Source organism: Poecilia reticulata, linkage group LG10 (genome assembly GCF_000633615.1).
Source record: "Poecilia reticulata strain Guanapo linkage group LG10, Guppy_female_1.0+MT, whole genome shotgun sequence".
Lineage (NCBI taxonomy): Eukaryota > Metazoa > Chordata > Actinopteri > Cyprinodontiformes > Poeciliidae > Poecilia > Poecilia reticulata.
In genome coordinates this window covers 28,192,350-28,210,188 of record NC_024340.1, presented here as the reverse complement: position 1 = coordinate 28,210,188, position 17,839 = coordinate 28,192,350, and the positions used below count along the sequence as shown (strand labels likewise).

Sequence of the window (17,839 nt, the reverse complement as noted above, 5' to 3'; positions counted from 1 at the left end):
TCTGAGAGCTTTATGTTGTTTTTCACTGTGTTTAATACGCACAGCCTCTAAACGGCTCGTAAATGCCCGGCCGTGTCCCACAGTGGCGACAGAAATCCAGAGCAGAACGACTCCATGAAGGGTGGCCAAGTTAACTTCAGCAGTCAAGCTGCCTCACAAGCATCGAATACTAACTTTATCATAGCTCACTGGCAGTACAAGACTCCAAAAACTTTATAGCAGATGTAACCAAGATTTATCGCAGCCAACAGCACAACTGGAGGGGGAAGATGTCTTAGATCAATAAAAATGACTTCATGATTGCTAGTGGAGTTTTAACACTTGCATGCACGCTGGTGGCTTCAGCTAAAAGTTAGATGTAACTAAAAATCCCGCAGTTTCATGAAGCAGAATCAGCAGGTTGAGGCAGAAAGAAAGTCAATTTGGTGACTGCAGGATGCAGAGGTCCTGCAGCTACAGAACAAACCCTAATCATCTTCTTTCCACCACCTTGCTGTGATGATATGTTCTGCTTTTATGCAAACTTGCTGCTGTGTAATGCTGCCAACAATCTCTGCTTTGGCTTTATCTGTTTGAAGGACATTGTTCCTTAAGATGTGAGGCTCATTCAGATACAACTTTGCAAATCCAAGCCAGGCTAGCATATTTTTGTAACCTAACATAAGTCAAATAAAATTTGCTTCCAAACTATTTAGTTTTCGGAGAGAGAGAATGAAACAATTTTCAGACAGACAAAAAACTTGTCAAAAGGTCAAAATAATGCAACTCTCCCATGAAGTAACATTTTTTTCTGATCGGCTTTTGCTCCAAGTATTTAGAAAGATATGGCTTTAAGAATGGAAATATTGTTTCAGTGCTTGCGTCACTTTGGGCTGAGAAAATCTTCCTCCTCAAGGACATGACAATATTTTTGATTTCATAATTACCCTGAGCTCTCAGGGCTGAAAATCTGCAGCTGCATTAATGCAAATGAAGCGAAAGCACTAGAGGATGAAACCCAGCATGCAGGGCAAAGCCAGAGGGTCTAAACAAAAAAATGTCTGGAATAGGTTGACCTCAAAACTGTCGCCAAGTTATGCATTTTGCGTGGGAGCTTGTTAGCTCTGTATCCAAAACAAGGGCATGGGTGGAGAAGAACCAGATGTGGACATTGGCAGTTGGTCTGCAAGGAACTCGGACAGTGAGAACTGCATGACGTCAGCGCCAGATGGTTTGCTCATTAACATCCACCCTGGAAGCATGCAGGGAAATGCTGCGCTGATGGTTGACAAGACGAAATGCCACTTGAAGCCCTCTGCTTCTTTGATGAAATGTTGGTGAAAATTCAGCCCACTGAGCTTTAATTAGAGGTCAAGGGGTAAAGCGGTGTCCATGGGGTTAAATGCCTCTGAAAGTTTTATTTGGACAATGCGTCACTTGAGCTAAACAATTCATGAAGCTTTGTTTTAGCTGAATCTCTCTGTTTGCTTTCGGCTGCGACGAACTGAATGAACTCTGGGATAAAATGGGGGGCAGCGATAGCGCTTTGGCACGCTCGCCTGTTGTTCCATTTCAGTTTGGTCCATGTGTTTGGATGCCTGCAGTGTCCTGGTTTGGCCTCTGCATATCAAATGACCAACACTGAAGTTAAGTATTAACAGCACATGCTGTGGTTTCACAGCCTCAACGCGACGGAAAAAGGATCTCCACAGTGAAGAGAGAAAAAATATATTTATATTTAAAGCGAGAAACTGAGTTATTAGCAGATTTGTGATGTAAAAATTCTGCTGTTGAAACAAAAGCTTTTGTGTGGCAGAGAAGTCAGGTTTCCGCCTAGAATTTAGTAAACCTCACAAATCTCAACTTTATTGCTGTAATTTTACATTTCACCTACTTTAACTGATTTTCTGTGGGTCTCTTCAAAATGCTCTTGCTCGATTTTTAGTGTTAGCCAAAAACACCTCCTATTTTGTTTTTTTTCTGCACTAGAGGATGGTTGGGTTGATACATATTTTACAGAAACTGTAACATGAAAAAACAGTTCCAGTCATTAGATTTAAGCTAAATAAGATATTTTTGCCTTTCAAGTGTAAAGAGTTTAAAAAAATCTTTCAGCCTTGGCATTTCTCTTATTACCTCTCGTTTATCCTGATAGTTTGATCAACCCACATACTGAGGTGAGCTGAGCAAAGTTTATCCTTTTTTTGTGCAAAAACAAAAGGATAAAAAAGGACCTGGAGAAGGGAGTTGGGTCACAAGGAAAGGACAAAAGGGAAACCAGGAAAATGAAAGGTAGGATAGAGGAAAAATAAAAACGACAAAAAGAACAATACATGATTTAAACAATGTGACACGGGAAGGTCTGGAAATTCAAACATTTCAATATTACAAGCATTCATTCATCCTTCAGACTGATTCATAGGTTATGAGGTTGATTAGCTGAAGAAACTTGGTAGATTTTAAAGTAGCTTAGTCACTACATTCCAGACATCTTTTTGTTTTTCATATCTTGGTGTAATTGAGAAAATGGTCAGGACTCATTATTCAGCAGTAAAGCAAATATGTTTATTAAGCACTTTTAATATACATCAGAAAATTCAGCTTCGTATAATACAGAAATTATTTTAATGAAAGTTAAATGTACACGATAAGCTATTTACAATCCAATCACTGAGTCAAATCAAAGTGGACAGACAAAACAGGTTCGAGACCAACAAGAAAACTGTTCAATAAGACTATACATCATGATTTCCTGCCTAAAATCCTTCCATTCGCCCTTCGTGGCACACAGAGAGGTTTCACTTGGGGGCTTATAGGTGTTTGTGCATGCGATAAGTTTTCTACTTCCCCCAAAATCCCAGCTTTTGGCAAAAATATAGCTCACCGTTAACATTTTGAGAAGCCTGCAAAGATGTAACATAGCCTGTAAACGCTAAAGCAGCTCCGCTCGGTTCATAAGAAACAGATGTTTCAGTTCTCTCCGAGTCATGGTTGACCAAACTCCTCCTCCGAGAAGAGGCGGGACAGTGTATGCTGTTTCAACTTTGGCTTTTGAAAGTCTGCATTTCAAACAATATCACCAACAGCGAGGGGCTGTCTTAATGGCTGAACCCTTTTTGTGTCACGCCCCTGAAAAGTCCAGCAGAATATAATGAAAATGATACAGAAACAAAGCCGGAGTTCTGTTTGCTGAGCTGCTGAGAAATGCTAACTGAAAACAAAAAAACTGCTGCATTTAGCACCAAAACCTTGCTGACGATACACAACGGTTACTTAAATACTCTTGCACATAAAAACACCACACACACACACACACACACACACACACATACAATATAAAAACAGAAAAATCCCATAGGGACGAAATCAAATTTGTTTTACATTATAAATGAACCTCCCTCCTGCTCAGATATTTAAAAGGCAAAAAAAAGTCCCAAAATGTCTGCAGGCATCCTCTGAAAACAGCACCATGGTAGAATGCAACACAAATAAAAATGCAACAAAAGTGGCTTGTTTTCCTAAAAAATAAATACGCCTTATATCCCAGTAAACCGCTTTTAAAATGTTACACGCAACAAAAGGTTTTAGCACTCTGATCAAAGGTAACACAGATTATTTGGGGTCTCTAGAAAGGCAATGAATGACAACCATGACATCAGTTACTGTCTGTTTGGGACAATGCACCCACTGGTACACTGCTGTCAGTGAGACAAAATACAACATACTACAAAATAATAATGAAAGAATTGGCATGTTTCTTCTCAAACAGCTCATAAAACATGAATGGGATACAAAGCGAAGGGGAAAAAACATGTATGTCCGTCAGTTTATTATTTTAAAAGTGCATACACGGCTTATTAAATAGTATAACATTAAATTAAAATGATATTTTGAATGAAAACAGAAGGCTGTAACAGATGTAGGCACATCAAAGTATCAGTTCACATACGCTGCAGGCAGAGAGTTGTTTTATGGCGTCCCATGGAGGGAGGATGGGGGGAATTCAATGTAGTTTTGTTATGCAGACGGAAACTGTTGCTTTGGCACATTCTCCCCAATGTCAGCATGATGGATGGTGGTCAGAACATCTAAAAACAGCCAAAAAAGGAAAAGAATATGGTTAGGTTTTTTTGTTTTGAAGGGAAAAAAATTGTTGGCACTACTGAAGAAAGAGGTGTGAAAATCCTTGAAATAACTGCATCTTTTATCGCAGGAGCACAATCTCTTACTGTAAAATGGAGAAAAATGCATCCATTATTTTTGACAAAACTACTGATTGATCATTTATTGCTACACCTACAGATACCTTCACAATAAATGTAATGTTTATTGCAAATTATTTTGCAGCTTTAGTTTGTTCACAGCATTGTGTAAAAGCAAAGAACATATGCAGTAAAATGTAAAACATTAGGATCCAATGTCTTATAACTGTAGATTTCAAATATCTGGAAAAATAGTATAGAGCTCTACTGAGCATTTCCAGACAGGGTCACAGAGATCATACTTATTTGCATTTGAAAACACAGAGTGAACTATTATGATGGAAACATGTCAAGCCATCTGGTTCATAAACAAAAGTCTCAGGACTTTTCATTTTGATGGCACTTTAAATGACATGAAAACTTGTTTTTAAGGAATGAACTATCCATGTTTAACAAGTGACACTTGTTAAACGGTTATCACACAGGTTATCAACTATGTTTTGTAGTTTGTACCAATTGTTTTGAGAAATACAGAAGCTGTTGCACAAATCTTAATAGTGGTGTTAGAAATGCACTAAAACGACCAAGAAAAACTATAAAAAGGCCATAAGAACCTTACTAAAGTCCATGGATTTACCAACTCTTTGAAAAACCAAGAGATTTTAAATAAATATCATGAGGACACTAACCAACGTTCTTCCACAGTCATCAGTGGTCCTCCCTAAAGTTAGATGTTATACAACCTGTAGGATGAGGTGAAGAGATCAGAGGGGGCCTACGACTCTAAATCCAGAAAGATTGTACAGAATAGTCAACGATTCCTCTTAGTTTGCTCCAAGCTTGAAAATGTAATAAAAAAACATGTTCTACTTTTGGCAAAAGGCAATTGTACAAAGTTTTAACAAGGGTATTAATAATTTAGATCAGTGGTTCTTAACCTTTTTTGAGGTACCGAACCCACCAGTTTCATATGCGTATTCACTGAACCCTTCTGTAGTGATAAATAAAATATGATCCCCCCCCCCAAATTTAAGACATAGGGGTGACCCAACTAGAGTCTAGTTGGGTCACTAAGTCTTCTTAAAAGGTAGAGTCTCTGAGAACAGTTCTTCAAACTATAATCAGTGTTTTCAGCAAAGTTGAGCTGACTGTCCAGGAACGACCCAAGGTATTTAAAATTTGCCACAGTTTCAACAGGTTGGCCATCGAGAGAAACTGGAACCACTTTAAAGTGTTTAGGTGTTTAGGTCATTTAATTAGCTCTACATTCTTAAGAGAATGAAAAATTAATAATAAAAATAAAGACTTTGCGGTATTCTGATTTAGTAATGTAATTAGTTGTGTTACCACCCCACGCCACTAGAGACAGTAGCAACCCCGAAAAGATGCGACTAAGGAGCAGATTTAGAAGTACACCGAAAGCTACAGAACTTGGTAAAAACTGTGAGCTTTGCTGAAGTAWTTAAAGACACAAGTTCAAATCCATGCTAAGAGTGGAGCTCCTTCAATCAGGGCTCCTCCGCAGCTCTGATTGGCTAAGCAATGTAACGTGATCCTCTGCAGCAAGTGATGGCAAAGCGGGACGTCATCACGACTTTACACAAGTGTGTCTGTACCTCCGCGGCAGAGGCTCCACCGAACCCCTGAGACCGACTCATCGAACCCCTGGGGTTCGATCGAACCCAGGTTAAGAACCACTGATTTTGACCTAAGTGATTTTGAAATTGATAAATGTGCTTAAATCAAAGCTTGGATTTTTCTAAAAAAAACATCTGTTTCTGATTATGCTCCTGCCATAAATAATGAAATCTGACCTTCCTTCACAGTGGTGATGAATCTATTCACACCACGTCTTCCATTCAGTGCAAAACATGCTGTTAGGTTTCTTACCAGCTATAACGGAGTCTCCTTTTTGTAGTTAAACCCTGGGTCGGATCCTTCAATCTGCAGCTTCAGGGCTTGTTTAAGGCTCAGCTCCGTTTCCCCAATGGGGTAGTTCTCTAACACATCCTGGTGGCCCCTGTTCTGCACAGTCCGTGGAACTGACACTCGACCCAAGAAGACCTGGTTGCCCTGTAGGTGATATTTGGGGTTGGTCATAATCCCGTTCCTTTTCTTCTCTGAGCAGCTCTGTGGCTGGATGAAGAACGGGTCTTGGCACTGGCCTCTGTCCTGTTGCATGGAACCACCGATCATGATCTTGCAGTGAGGATCCTTCACTGCAATATTGGCAACTGATTGGTTGAAAGCCATTCTCTTATCAAACTGGGTCATCTCGTACTCCAAAACCTGGCCTTGGCTGGATCCACTGTTTTTTGTTTTCTTTTTGTCTCCCAGAGCTGCTTTGCTGTTTTGAGTTCCGTTTCCTGTCTTAGTTCCCTTTGCCGACTTCAGACCTGACTTCAGCTGAGACCATTCAAATTCGTTGGTTGGAGACGATGGCTGCTGATTAACGGACTTTGTTGTAGAGCAAGGGGACACAATCGACTGTCTGCTTCGGCTCCGAGGCAGTGAGTGCTGCTGAATCTGCTCTGTAAACGTCATTCCATGGAAACTGTCAATGGGTACAGTTTGAGCTGTAGCCGTGGACGACGTGGTTCTTAAAGAGGAGTTTTTTGAACTCTTGAGGGAATTGTTTGATAGGGATGACTTCTGTCTGTCCACAGTGGAGTCGGGAGATTCTGATGGCGAGCTGAAAGCGTGGACGGGTCCGTCGGGGAGACCGCGTCCAGATGACTGCACGTCTCCCACCCCTGTGCTGCCAGAACTGCTCGATTTAATGGTGAGGGAATGCATTTTGCCGGTCACTGCCAAAGGTGTTTTCTCCTCCATGGTATGAATGGGGGAAGGGTTGCAGCCATTTAATGTTGTGGCTCCGTATTTTTCTAGGATTTTAATGATCATTGAGTGTCCGCCTTTTGCTGCCACTCTCATTGCCGTGCGGCCAAATTGATCAGCGTGGTTGGGGTCTGCGCCATTTTCCAGCAGTATCTGCACGACATCGATGTGTCCCTCTTGGGCAGCTATACCCAGAGCAGTTGCTCCCTGGTTGCACGTATGATCCACATGTGCTCCGTTCTCTATCAAAAACTGAACCACTTTGGTGTGGCCCTGCCACGCTGCAGACTGCAGAGCAGATCGCTTCTCATTGTCGCAGGCATTCACGTCAGCATGATAATTGATGAGCAGCCTCACCATCTCAACATGTCCCTGCCAGCAGGATACATGGAGGGCTGTCCTGCCCTCCGTGTCGCAAGCTTCAACATTTGCACCGTTTTCAAGGAAATACTCCGTCATGGCCAGCTGATTTTCAAGTGCCATTATGTAGAGTGTTGGGCGACCATCTGCGTCTTTACAGTCTATATCAGCACCATGGCTCAGCAGCAGTTCAACAATGTCTCTGTGGCCCTCAAGTGCAGATACCCTGAGAGCATTCCTTCCGTCGTACCCCCTCTGGTCAATGTTTGACTTGTTCTCCAGGAGAATTTGCACACAGTCATAATGTCCCTCTTGTGCAGCCAATATCAGTGGTATTCTACCATCATTATCCACCTCTGAGCAGCGAGCACCTTGTTCAATAAGAGCATCGCATACTTGCCGGTGGCCCTCAAACGAAGCCATGTGTAGCGGGGTCCAGCCTGCGTCGTCCCTGTGGTTCTCATCCAGCCCTCTGTCCAGCAGAGTTCGGACCACCTCCACATTTCCCTGAGCCGAGGCGATGCTCAGCACCGTCCTTCCCTCGCTGTCAATGCTATCCACAGCGGCTCCCCAGAAAAGTAGCGTGTTGACCACAGATGCATGGCCCATTGATGCAGCTGCCAGGAGAGGGGTGCGCCCGTTCTTGTCTGTGTGATCCACATCAGCCCCGCCTTCCAAGAGCAAATCAACTACATCCACATGTCCTTCATAGCCAGCCACAAGCAGAGGAGTCATGCAGTCTTTGTCACAGTGGTCAACCTCTGCTCCCCTGTCAATCAGAAGGCTCACGACAGATGCGTGACCTTTACTAGCAGGAATACAGAGAGCAGCCACAGACAGGGCAGTCCTCCCATCGACATCTTCATGATTAACTTCAGCTCCGTGGTCCAGCAGGTGCTCCACGATTTCTCTGTGCCCCATGTATGCTGCAGCAATGAGAGCCGTTCTTCCTTCATTGTCTGCTTTGTTGACTTCAGCTCCGTGCTGAAGAAGATTTAACACGATATCTTCATGGCCTCCCCAAGCCGCCGCCCTCAGTGCAGTTCTACCATCTGCATCAGCACAGTCCACTTTGGCTCCAGCATAAAGAAGAGCAGACACAACCTCAGAGTGTCCGCCCCAAGCTGCAGAGCGGAGCGCGGTCCACCCATCATGATCCGTGTGGTTTATGTCTGCTTCACAACCAATAAGGCAGTTGACCACTTTGGTATGACCCTGCCTCGCAGCTAGAGTAAGCGCCGTTTGTCCATGGTTGTCTTCCAACTCCATGTTCGACCCTCTAGATATGAGCAAATTAACCACATCAAGATTTCCACTGTATGCAGCATTGGCCAGTAGAGTTCTTCCATTAGAGTCACACTGGTTTACAGAAGCCCCGTTGTCAAGTAATGTTCTTATTGAGTCCTCTCGCTCTAGGGCTTGCTGTACAATGCATGAAGCATGATCATCTTCATTGTTCACATGAGCACCAGCTTTGACGAGAAGCTGCAGAACTTCCTGCTCTCTTGGTATGGAGTTGCTCAGAGAGTCTTTAGTGGGAGTTCCATTCCAGACCATCCAAAGAGCAAGATTACAGGGCTCAATCTGCAGGTTGGAGTTGACGAGGTGCAAAGCAAATTCCTGCACTTCCAGAGGCTTCAGCTGCTTTGCTCTGCAGGTGTAGCTCATGGCCAACATCCGATGGCCCTCTGCTGCATTGCACAGGTACTTCTGGGTGCAGTGCTTCACATCCAGCAACCATTCTGCAAAACTGTAATGGAAAAGGATTTTAGTGCTCCCAAGGCCATTGACCAACAACTTGGAGAGAATGTCCATCTTTTTCTGAAACTCCTCCATGGTCAGTGTCATGTTTTTGGTCCAGACTGCGTGGTACAGTTCTTTGACTGTAAGTGGCCTGCAAGTCGCCAAGATTACGTTAAGAATGGGCTGAACTTTGGCAAATTGTTTTCTGACGAACAGCCTCTGGCAGAGCCACAGGTAGAGCCCATTGAGAGTGCCTGGGATGTCACGGATCTCCCGAAGCATGATGAAGTTCTCCACCACGCCATCCAGAACACGTTCCAGGTACAGGAAACAGCCGCTGCTTTTGATGTGAAGCTGGTTGAGCATCTCAGCGGTCTCCTTGGTTAGGTGCTGCCTCAACGCCTCCTCCTGGTCCAGCCGGTGAAGGATGTACTGCTGCACATCCTTGACGATGTAGGCCTTCCGCAGATCGTCGAGGCTGATTTTGCGGAATCCTGAAAACAAAAACAAAGTGCATTAGATGAGTGGGGTGATAAGTAGAAACATCTAAAAAAAAGGGCATGAAGATACAAATGGCAACTCCTTTTTGAAGAATACATAGTTAAAGAGTCACTTTTCCCACACTGGTTATAAATAATCTTGAATTCATATCCAGTTTCAACCTGTTGGTCATAAAGCTTCAGGTGATTAAGTGAAGCAAACCTTTAATTTCCATAGCAGCTATGTTGTTAAAGACGAGCCTTTTATAGGAACTGAGAATGAAACCCCTCTGGCTACTTGAAACAGAAACAAATCAGCAGGTGTTTGCAATCAGCTCAAAAAAATATAGATGAAAACCAAGCCTTGGCAACTGCTGAAACTTTCAGTTTCTGTTGTAGAGAAAATTTGAGGTCTGATCAGTTAATGCCAAACTTTAAAATGAATGTGGCCTAAAAATTTTATTCAAATATATTTTTTATGGTCATTGCCTAAACACCTTGAGAAAAAAATTAACATGGAAGCACAAGTCCTAACATCAACAGCCTGTAAATGTTTCACACAAGCCTCACTCCCACATGGATCTTTAAAATCCTACTGTAAAAGTTAATTATCACAATGAGTCCTAATGAATGATTTTAATGGGATTCCTCTGTAAGACATGGGAAAATTGCCTCATAATAGCTTTGGCTAATGGACATAAAGTGGACTCTCATTCATGTTGAAACCATCTATAGTCTGTCCAGCCTGCAGCACTCCCGTATTCTTTTATTTACATTTCCCATGGTCTTTGAGGTCCACTGAGAAAGGAAAAACATGCTACCAGATGGTCCCTTGGCATAGCTAATGTAGTAAATACTTACAAAAGACACACAGTTACCAGAAAGGCTCTATATACTCCAGCATTTTACTCAATTTACATTGAAATATTTACATTAAATTTCTTGTGGTTTTAATATTTACATTTTATTATTTTGGTGAGAAAATACTAAGTTTAAAAGTATTGTTAGCAAAACAGAGCTAAGACATTTGCTTCCATTATAAAACCCATTCTAGAACATGATTTAGATCAGAAAGGTTGATGAAGTTCTGTGTTCATCTTACAGTTATTTTTCCAGGCAGAAAAAAGTCAGTTTACCCCACTGGGCCGAATGGTGACTACACAGCTGCAAGCCTGATAACTCTGATGTGTTTAACAGCAGCTCCCAAACACTAACCGGCAGTTTAGTAAACAGATCCTGGTAAACAGAAGGAGGACAAGGTTGTCTTTATCACCTGCTCCTGGGTTTGTTCAAGATAAGCACACTCCCCCCAGCAGCAGCTCACGATAGAAGTTTCACTTTGTCCTTGAAACTTTTGCAATAACTCATGTTTACAATTATTTATAAATATGAAAATGGGGAAAAAATAGGCTTAAGTCTTTGTTCTGCAAGTCACAAGTCAGTCTCAAGTCGAGTCCAATGTTAAAGAAGACAAATTTTGATTTTCAAGTACGAAACTTTGAATTTTAAGGCTTCAACAAGTTGAGCGAATGTGATTTAGCTTCAAGGTAATATTTGTTTCTAAATGTTACTTATTCTTTATTTGGCAACTGCTTACCTGTCACTGTTTGAAAAACTCTTTAAAGTTTTCAAACACCTATTCCTGGTAAAGTGTTCAGTATTTTCTCTGACATGTGACTAAATTAATTGAGATTGAGAAAAATTAGCCTACTTGTGGATCTTTTTGTAAAGCATGCATATATAAAATAACCAAAAAAAAAAAAAAGTAGCCAAAATATCTAGGTGGAATGCTACTTGACATGCTTTTGTATTGTGTACTAATACATATTGTAGTATATTTAGTAGAGGTGTGCCGATCGATCGGTCACCGATCATAATCGACCAATTTTCGGGAAAAAGTGCATGATCGGCGATCACGGTCTCTTGTTGCCGATACAGATCACCTGCATCTCATTTCGCAGCCTGCCTGTGCAGCTGGTCTCCTCTTTCCTTCACACTGCGCAAACGGGCAGCAACAAATCCTAAGCGATGTGGAACTATAACGCACTGAGTGAATGGGGAAGTTTGTGTGTTGCGGCGGAAAATTGAAGCACGTCAAAATGCATCAACACAACGAAGCTAATACGACATAAAAACAATGCCATACTTGACAGAGTTTGGCTACATCGAGGATCAGATAGCAGGTAAAGCAGCGCACAGCTACAAACACTCACCCGGATTAGCATAACTGTCAGAAAGCTAAACAAATAACCCGCAAAATTCTTTAAGTCTTCGAGCTGCGATGCAAGACGCTGGTTCTGCTCTCGCTGTTGAACCGCTGCTACGCTACAGGTAGTAATATTTCATAGACGGAGCGCCGCTTCTGCTCCACCTGGTAGTGACTCTCACACCGAACTTCTAACCTAAAAAAATACATTTTACATACATATTAAAACTTTCGCTGTCCTAACATGAGACAGATGTTACCACTTTGTAAATGTTGTAGGCAATAAACTGACTTCTCCCTGACCGGTGCTTGGTACCTTTTTGTTTATCGTCTCCAACTCGAATGCATCAGTGACCCAATCAAAAAATATTTTACTGAGTTACTGAATCCATAATAGTGGAAAGATCTCACTGAAATTTTGGATTTTATCATAGGCAGACTCTCTCTCTGATGCCCCACCATCATCTTACTTTCTTCTGTTGTGTATAAATCATCAGTTATCAGGGGTTTTTCTACCAACCTTCTCTACTGACAAAGATCAGCTCTGAGAGATTTACGGAGCTGGAGTCCCAAACAAATGAGCAATAAAGTTACTTCACCATGTTGTCAGTAAATACGAGGCAAACAATCGCTGCATTTATGTTCACTCATCCGTGCTAAGGAACAATAACACAAGCAGACGAGTTTTATGTTTCTGAAGCTGTAAACATGACAGAAACTGAGTGTTTAAAAAAAACAAAAACTAAAAAAACTTTGAGGCTTTCACTTTGTCCCAACACAAAAAATGACACATTGCAAATGTTTTGAATTATTTATCAAAAATTGTCTCTTCCCAGCAATACGCTTGATGACTGACCGGACGCTAGAAGTGCTTTAGGACCCAGACCTACTTTCAGTCTTGTGTTTTCATGGAGACCACGTTCCACACTCTTCTTCTCTGACTCTATGACCTCCTGCTCCGGCTCCCACTGCAGTCCTGGAGTTGGATTCATGGGAAGCATGTAAAGTATCTCAGTGTACCAAAACACCCTGAAGCAATTCTTTCTTTGTCTGACTGAAAACCGTTTATTTTTCAAACCTCTACTTTAAAATCTTGGCTTGCTGCTCAGTTTGACAATTTTTCAAGAAACAAAAAGGAAAACTGACTCGCGTATCAATTTAAGACTTATTTAGAAAGACAGTTGATGATTGAAAGAATCATATGGATGGTGCTAATGTGCATTCCTGTAGTCAATGGTTCAACCTTCAGACATAAAAGATCAAATCTAAACCCATGAGGGTGTCAGAGGATTTTTCATGCTTCCTCTTATTTGTCCTCCATTCAACTTTTAAGGCTAAACCGGCTAATGCACATTTTTCCTTCACTTCTTCACTTTTCAGGCTAATGCAGAATACCAAGTACCTCGGTTAGCCCAGGAGCACAAGTGTAGATGTTAATTTAGAACTTAGTTTCCTGTCATGCATGGGTATGAGAGCCTCATACTTCTTCCTGACCGACTCTTTCTGGTTTTGCTCTAGCTGGGACAGGAAAGTCGCTCAGAATAGCAAAGAGGCCATTAGAAGGGAAAACGGACAAAAAGAGCCTGCAGGAAACCAAGAGACCTAAAACACAGAGATGCTGCACTGCCTCTTACATTCTCTAGGAAACAGAAAAAAAACTGTTCAGGTATTTAGTTTCTGATCCACAGTTTCACCACCGATAGTCACTGGCAACAGTTATGAGATTCACTGAGAAGTCAAGAGATAAAACTGCAGCTGTTGCCTGGATTGGAACAAAAAGGATTCTTTTTATTTAGCAACAAAGAACATTTCTGGTAGAGAAGCCAAAAGAGACATTTTCTTCTAGTTGCTCTACGTGTTGAAAGGTACTCAATAATTTCCGCTTTGTTGGACATCCACTGTAGGAGAAGAGTTTCAAATTCCTTTTCTCAAGTTTAGAAAATCTAAATTTTGTGAAGCAGCAGAGCAATAAAAAACTTTAGCAAATGAAAAAAACTGGAACAAAGGGAAACCAACTTGCAAAGATCAAAATCTGATGACAACTTGTGAATTAATGACAGTCCTAAAACACATTAAAATGAAGGCATTAATCAAAAGTGCACATTTTCAGACAGTCTACACTCCCCATTTGGGTGGAGTTGTAGGTTTGACAGCCCAAAATGGAGACAAGCTAAAGGACATAATCAAAGCAACCTGAGCTTTTTTTTAACACTTTTATAAAGCCACAGGTTGATCGCATTCAAGCCACCTGCTGCTGATGCAGCAAATAATGAATTAGAGCCCCAACCAACATGAACTGTACAATAAGTAAACACATTTTTCAGTAGGCCCACATTTCCCTATTAAATATTTGTTTTGGGTTGAGTTATCTAGTTTTTAAAATTTCCTCAACTGTAAGCCATAATCAACATTAACAAAAAACTCAAAAGTCAAAAGAATTGGTTCTTGATGATATTCAAATTTCTGCATGTTTGACACGAGTTGCTCTGTAGAACAGAAAGTCTGTGTATATCACGTAAAAATATAAAAACCTTGATATTTGGCTAAATATTTAACTTTCAAATGTCCTGACTAACTAGATCGAAATTTAATTGTGTGTGTAATTTTCTTCACGAATAGTTAAAATGTGTAAATACTTGGATCCCCTCATAAAATGCTTGTAACTGCCTACTTTAACAGCTCAAATGAATTAATATGCACAGTGGAGACCATCTTGGAACTACAGCAGAGGCCAACATCCAGTTTTCCTTTTCTTTGCTCTTAGCCAATCAGCACCAAAGAAAATGAATGGCACTCCTGCATTGGCTGCTTTACAAACGCTAGCCAATAGCATGTCATTGATGTCAATAGCATTGCGGCTAGGTATTTCCGCTTACTAAGCTGCATTTGTTTTCTTTTGCATACTTTAGATATGTTGAATGAAAAAAAATCTGCAAATGGGCAAATTTTTCACAAATAATTTAATCGTGGTCCACTGTATCTTCTTTTGTTTCAGTTAATGAGACTTTCATTTTTCTTTCAACAAAAGATCAGTTCAGATTTGCTTTTCTCTTGAATAGACTTGTGAAGTCACATAAGTGTTATAGCTCTATAAAGCTGTAAACAACCAAGAGGGAAAGTTGTGAAACTTGCCACTTGCTTAGTTGCGTGAGACTCAAGAATGCACCAAGTCTCTTCAGCTGCAAACATTCAGAAGCCTTCCAGATGCCATTATTGGCCTTTTTCACTTACATTTGGCACCATTACTTCAGGCAACCCAAAGTGTGAGAGTTCTGAACATGTTCTGATCATCTTGTGCTTTTTATCTGATAGAATAATTCTCTGAACAAAACTGACCGGTAAACAAAACAAAAGGCACATTGATCAGGGTAAGGGATGCAGCTCCGGAGTGCAGGCCTCCGAGCCAGCTGCTGCTCATTACAGGACTGGATATCAGCCACAGGAGACAGAACCCCACACAACAGATAGCCTGTTTGCTTTCTAGATTAATGTTTTCAGATGACAAACGCGACGGTATGCATGTGCGCCGTGGAACTAGCGGTACGTGCTCATCACCAGGGTTTTAGAGTGACGGCTTCTCTGATTCGACATGTTCTTTTCCAAGACACCCTCTTTAGTCACTGGATCCACAAAGAAAACAGAAACCTAAGCCTCGCTGCATTCTCCTCAGGCTCTCCAGTAAACCTGTGCTCAACAAACGTCTGTTCGACAGCTGCAGATTCCCCCCGCTCCAAAAAACACCAGAGCGCCAACCTCCTAAACACAAGTATGTGGATGAGAGTCGGTTCCAAAAGTCTGCAAACAGCGGAAAGTGTGCTATTATTTAAGGCTTTGAGAGTCTGATCACACAAACAGCATGAAAAGAGCCTCCATAAATATAGTAAGTTGAACTAAGAAGCTGCAACAAATCATCTTCATTTAATTATTTTTTGTAATAACCAACCAGAAGCAAATGATTACACTTTGGTAATTAATTAGCGTGAAGTGAAGAGAGCATATGAAAGCATTCCTGCCCAAACACGCCTTTTGCTGTGTTTTTGTGGGAACTGAATGCGTTTCCAGTCAAACCTGTTGTAAGGCAACTGAACAAAGCTGAAATGGTGATGGGGGAGGTTAACAGGATTACATCCATCTGTGCAGCACAGCTTACCTACATGACTAGATTGTGATTAAAAAAAAAAAAAGAGAGAAAATACCCGCCTAAAAAAATCTGCATCAGTCATATGGATCAGTCTCATCAGTTTTTCTTCCAGTTTTGATTGATAGAATCCCATTAAGTTGATGACAAGAGGCTGAGTCAAAGGCAGCGCACCTGGTTACATGTGGGTGCCTTCGCTCTTCTTCTTCCTTGATGAATACAGACTGAGTCGTCACTATACATCAGGGCTTCAGGCTGCAGATGGCAGAAAAAAAACTCCAGAGAGTGAGGCCTTGTACACTAATACATCCGCAACATTGTTTTATAAAATATATCATACTCACGGGACCGATTTCAGAAACGTTTTCATCCTCATGAACCTGCACAAATATCCCAGACATGCCAAACCCATAGGGGGCAGTGTAGCACAAAACTAAAACCTGTCAGTCAAATCAGATTGCTTCAAAACAACCATGACTTTCTGTTAGAAACTAGACATTTCACCAGGAGGTTTGTTGTTTATATCGGCTGAACTACTTTTGGCAACATTATTCGTCTCAGGTTCTAATGTGCAAAAGCCTAAATCTTTGTTTTCCCATCTGCACATGCAAACACAAATGTGGAGTTTTCTCAAATCTCCAGTTTTAAGTGATATTAAAAATGAGCTTTCGTATGGATAAAAGTCCAATGCGCATAAAAATATGTTTTCCCATATATCTGATTATATGTGGAGTAGATCTGAAACACAACTATAAAACACAAAGCCAGCATGATCCTCACTGAATCTTAGCATTTATCAGACCATGTGCAGAGGGAAGAAACTTCAGTGTTAAATTTTCTTTTCTTCAATTTAAATTCCTTCTTTAAAACTAAGAGGTTTGTAATGTTGATTTAGTTTTTTTCTCCACAATACCTTCTAGAGTTCCCTGCCCCACAAAGGATCTGATTTCCTCAATCTGCGCTCTTGTTTTTGTTCATCAGTACACTGGCTGACCTCCAAGTGACCCCATTTAGGTTTCCATCCACCTGCACAGAAAATGTTTCCCTCTAGCTCATCCAGGGCCTTTTGTTTGCCATCAAGTTATCATCAACCATCTAAAAGTCCTGGCAGGAAGGTCTGCAAGCGTTTTGGAAAGATTTCGCATATCCATGCAGCCGATCAAGCAATCGGAAAAGCTGGAAAAGTTTGCTGTGGATCAAGTAGTTGCAGAGTCATTCTTGGCACGCCGGCTGTGTGGTATGAGAAATCTTTAGGATGTTTTCCCCCCGCAGCCAAACCAGCCGAGAAACAGCCCAGGAATTCTTATTCCTGCAAAGGTCAAATTAAAACTTAATAACAGTCTTCATCTGTATAAAAAAAAAAAAAAGCAAGTCTGCACCACAGTCTTGAAATGAAAAATCCTAAGTTCATAGAAGTGGCACAGGCTTGCCACATACCGAAGGGCATCACCTCAGAAGAGGAGGAGGAGGCCAGCCACTTTGTTCACCATGCACCATGTTGAGTGGCTGCATGGAGGGATCTGAGGTGTTACACATGCAGACATGGTACACCTGTAATTAGCCTGGCTGTCAGACTGCATGGTGGTAAATTACTGTATTCAGCAGGGATTATGGTCTTCAAGTCATCCAAAGTGATGCTCAGCATGCAGCCTCACAGACGACAACTCGTACAAGAATATGGACATAATTCAGCTTGTTAGCTGGTTTAAAGAAAGGGAGGGAAAGTGAATTAAAGGTGGCGTCCTTGGTCCTGTTACTCTGAAATTGTGACTAAAGAGGACAATAAGGGCTTTGTGGTAGGAGGGGTTCGTCAAATGTGCTCCGTGGCTTAGTTCTGAACTGGAGTGTCTCTGGTGAAGCTTCAGGAACGGCCAAAACTTTTTGGAGTCAGTTT

At 41.4% G+C, this 17,839-nt stretch overlaps 1 protein-coding gene across 2 annotated transcripts in view; it reads right to left on the bottom strand.

The window, feature by feature from the left end:
- Window positions 1–2,522: 2,522 nt before the first annotated feature.
- The window catches only part of ankrd50 (ankyrin repeat domain 50), a 38,265-nt gene continuing 22,948 nt past the window's right edge, over window positions 2,523–17,839 (bottom strand). For both annotated transcript variants that reach the window (XM_008421148.2, XM_008421149.2), the window contains exons 4-5: window positions 6,072–9,616; window positions 2,523–4,067 (exon numbers count right to left, since the gene is read on the bottom strand). In XM_008421148.2, coding sequence (XP_008419370.1) covers window positions 6,075–9,616 — 3,542 coding nt within the window. In that variant the 3' untranslated portion in view covers window positions 2,523–4,067; window positions 6,072–6,074. The remainder of the gene's footprint in view (window positions 4,068–6,071; window positions 9,617–17,839) is intronic.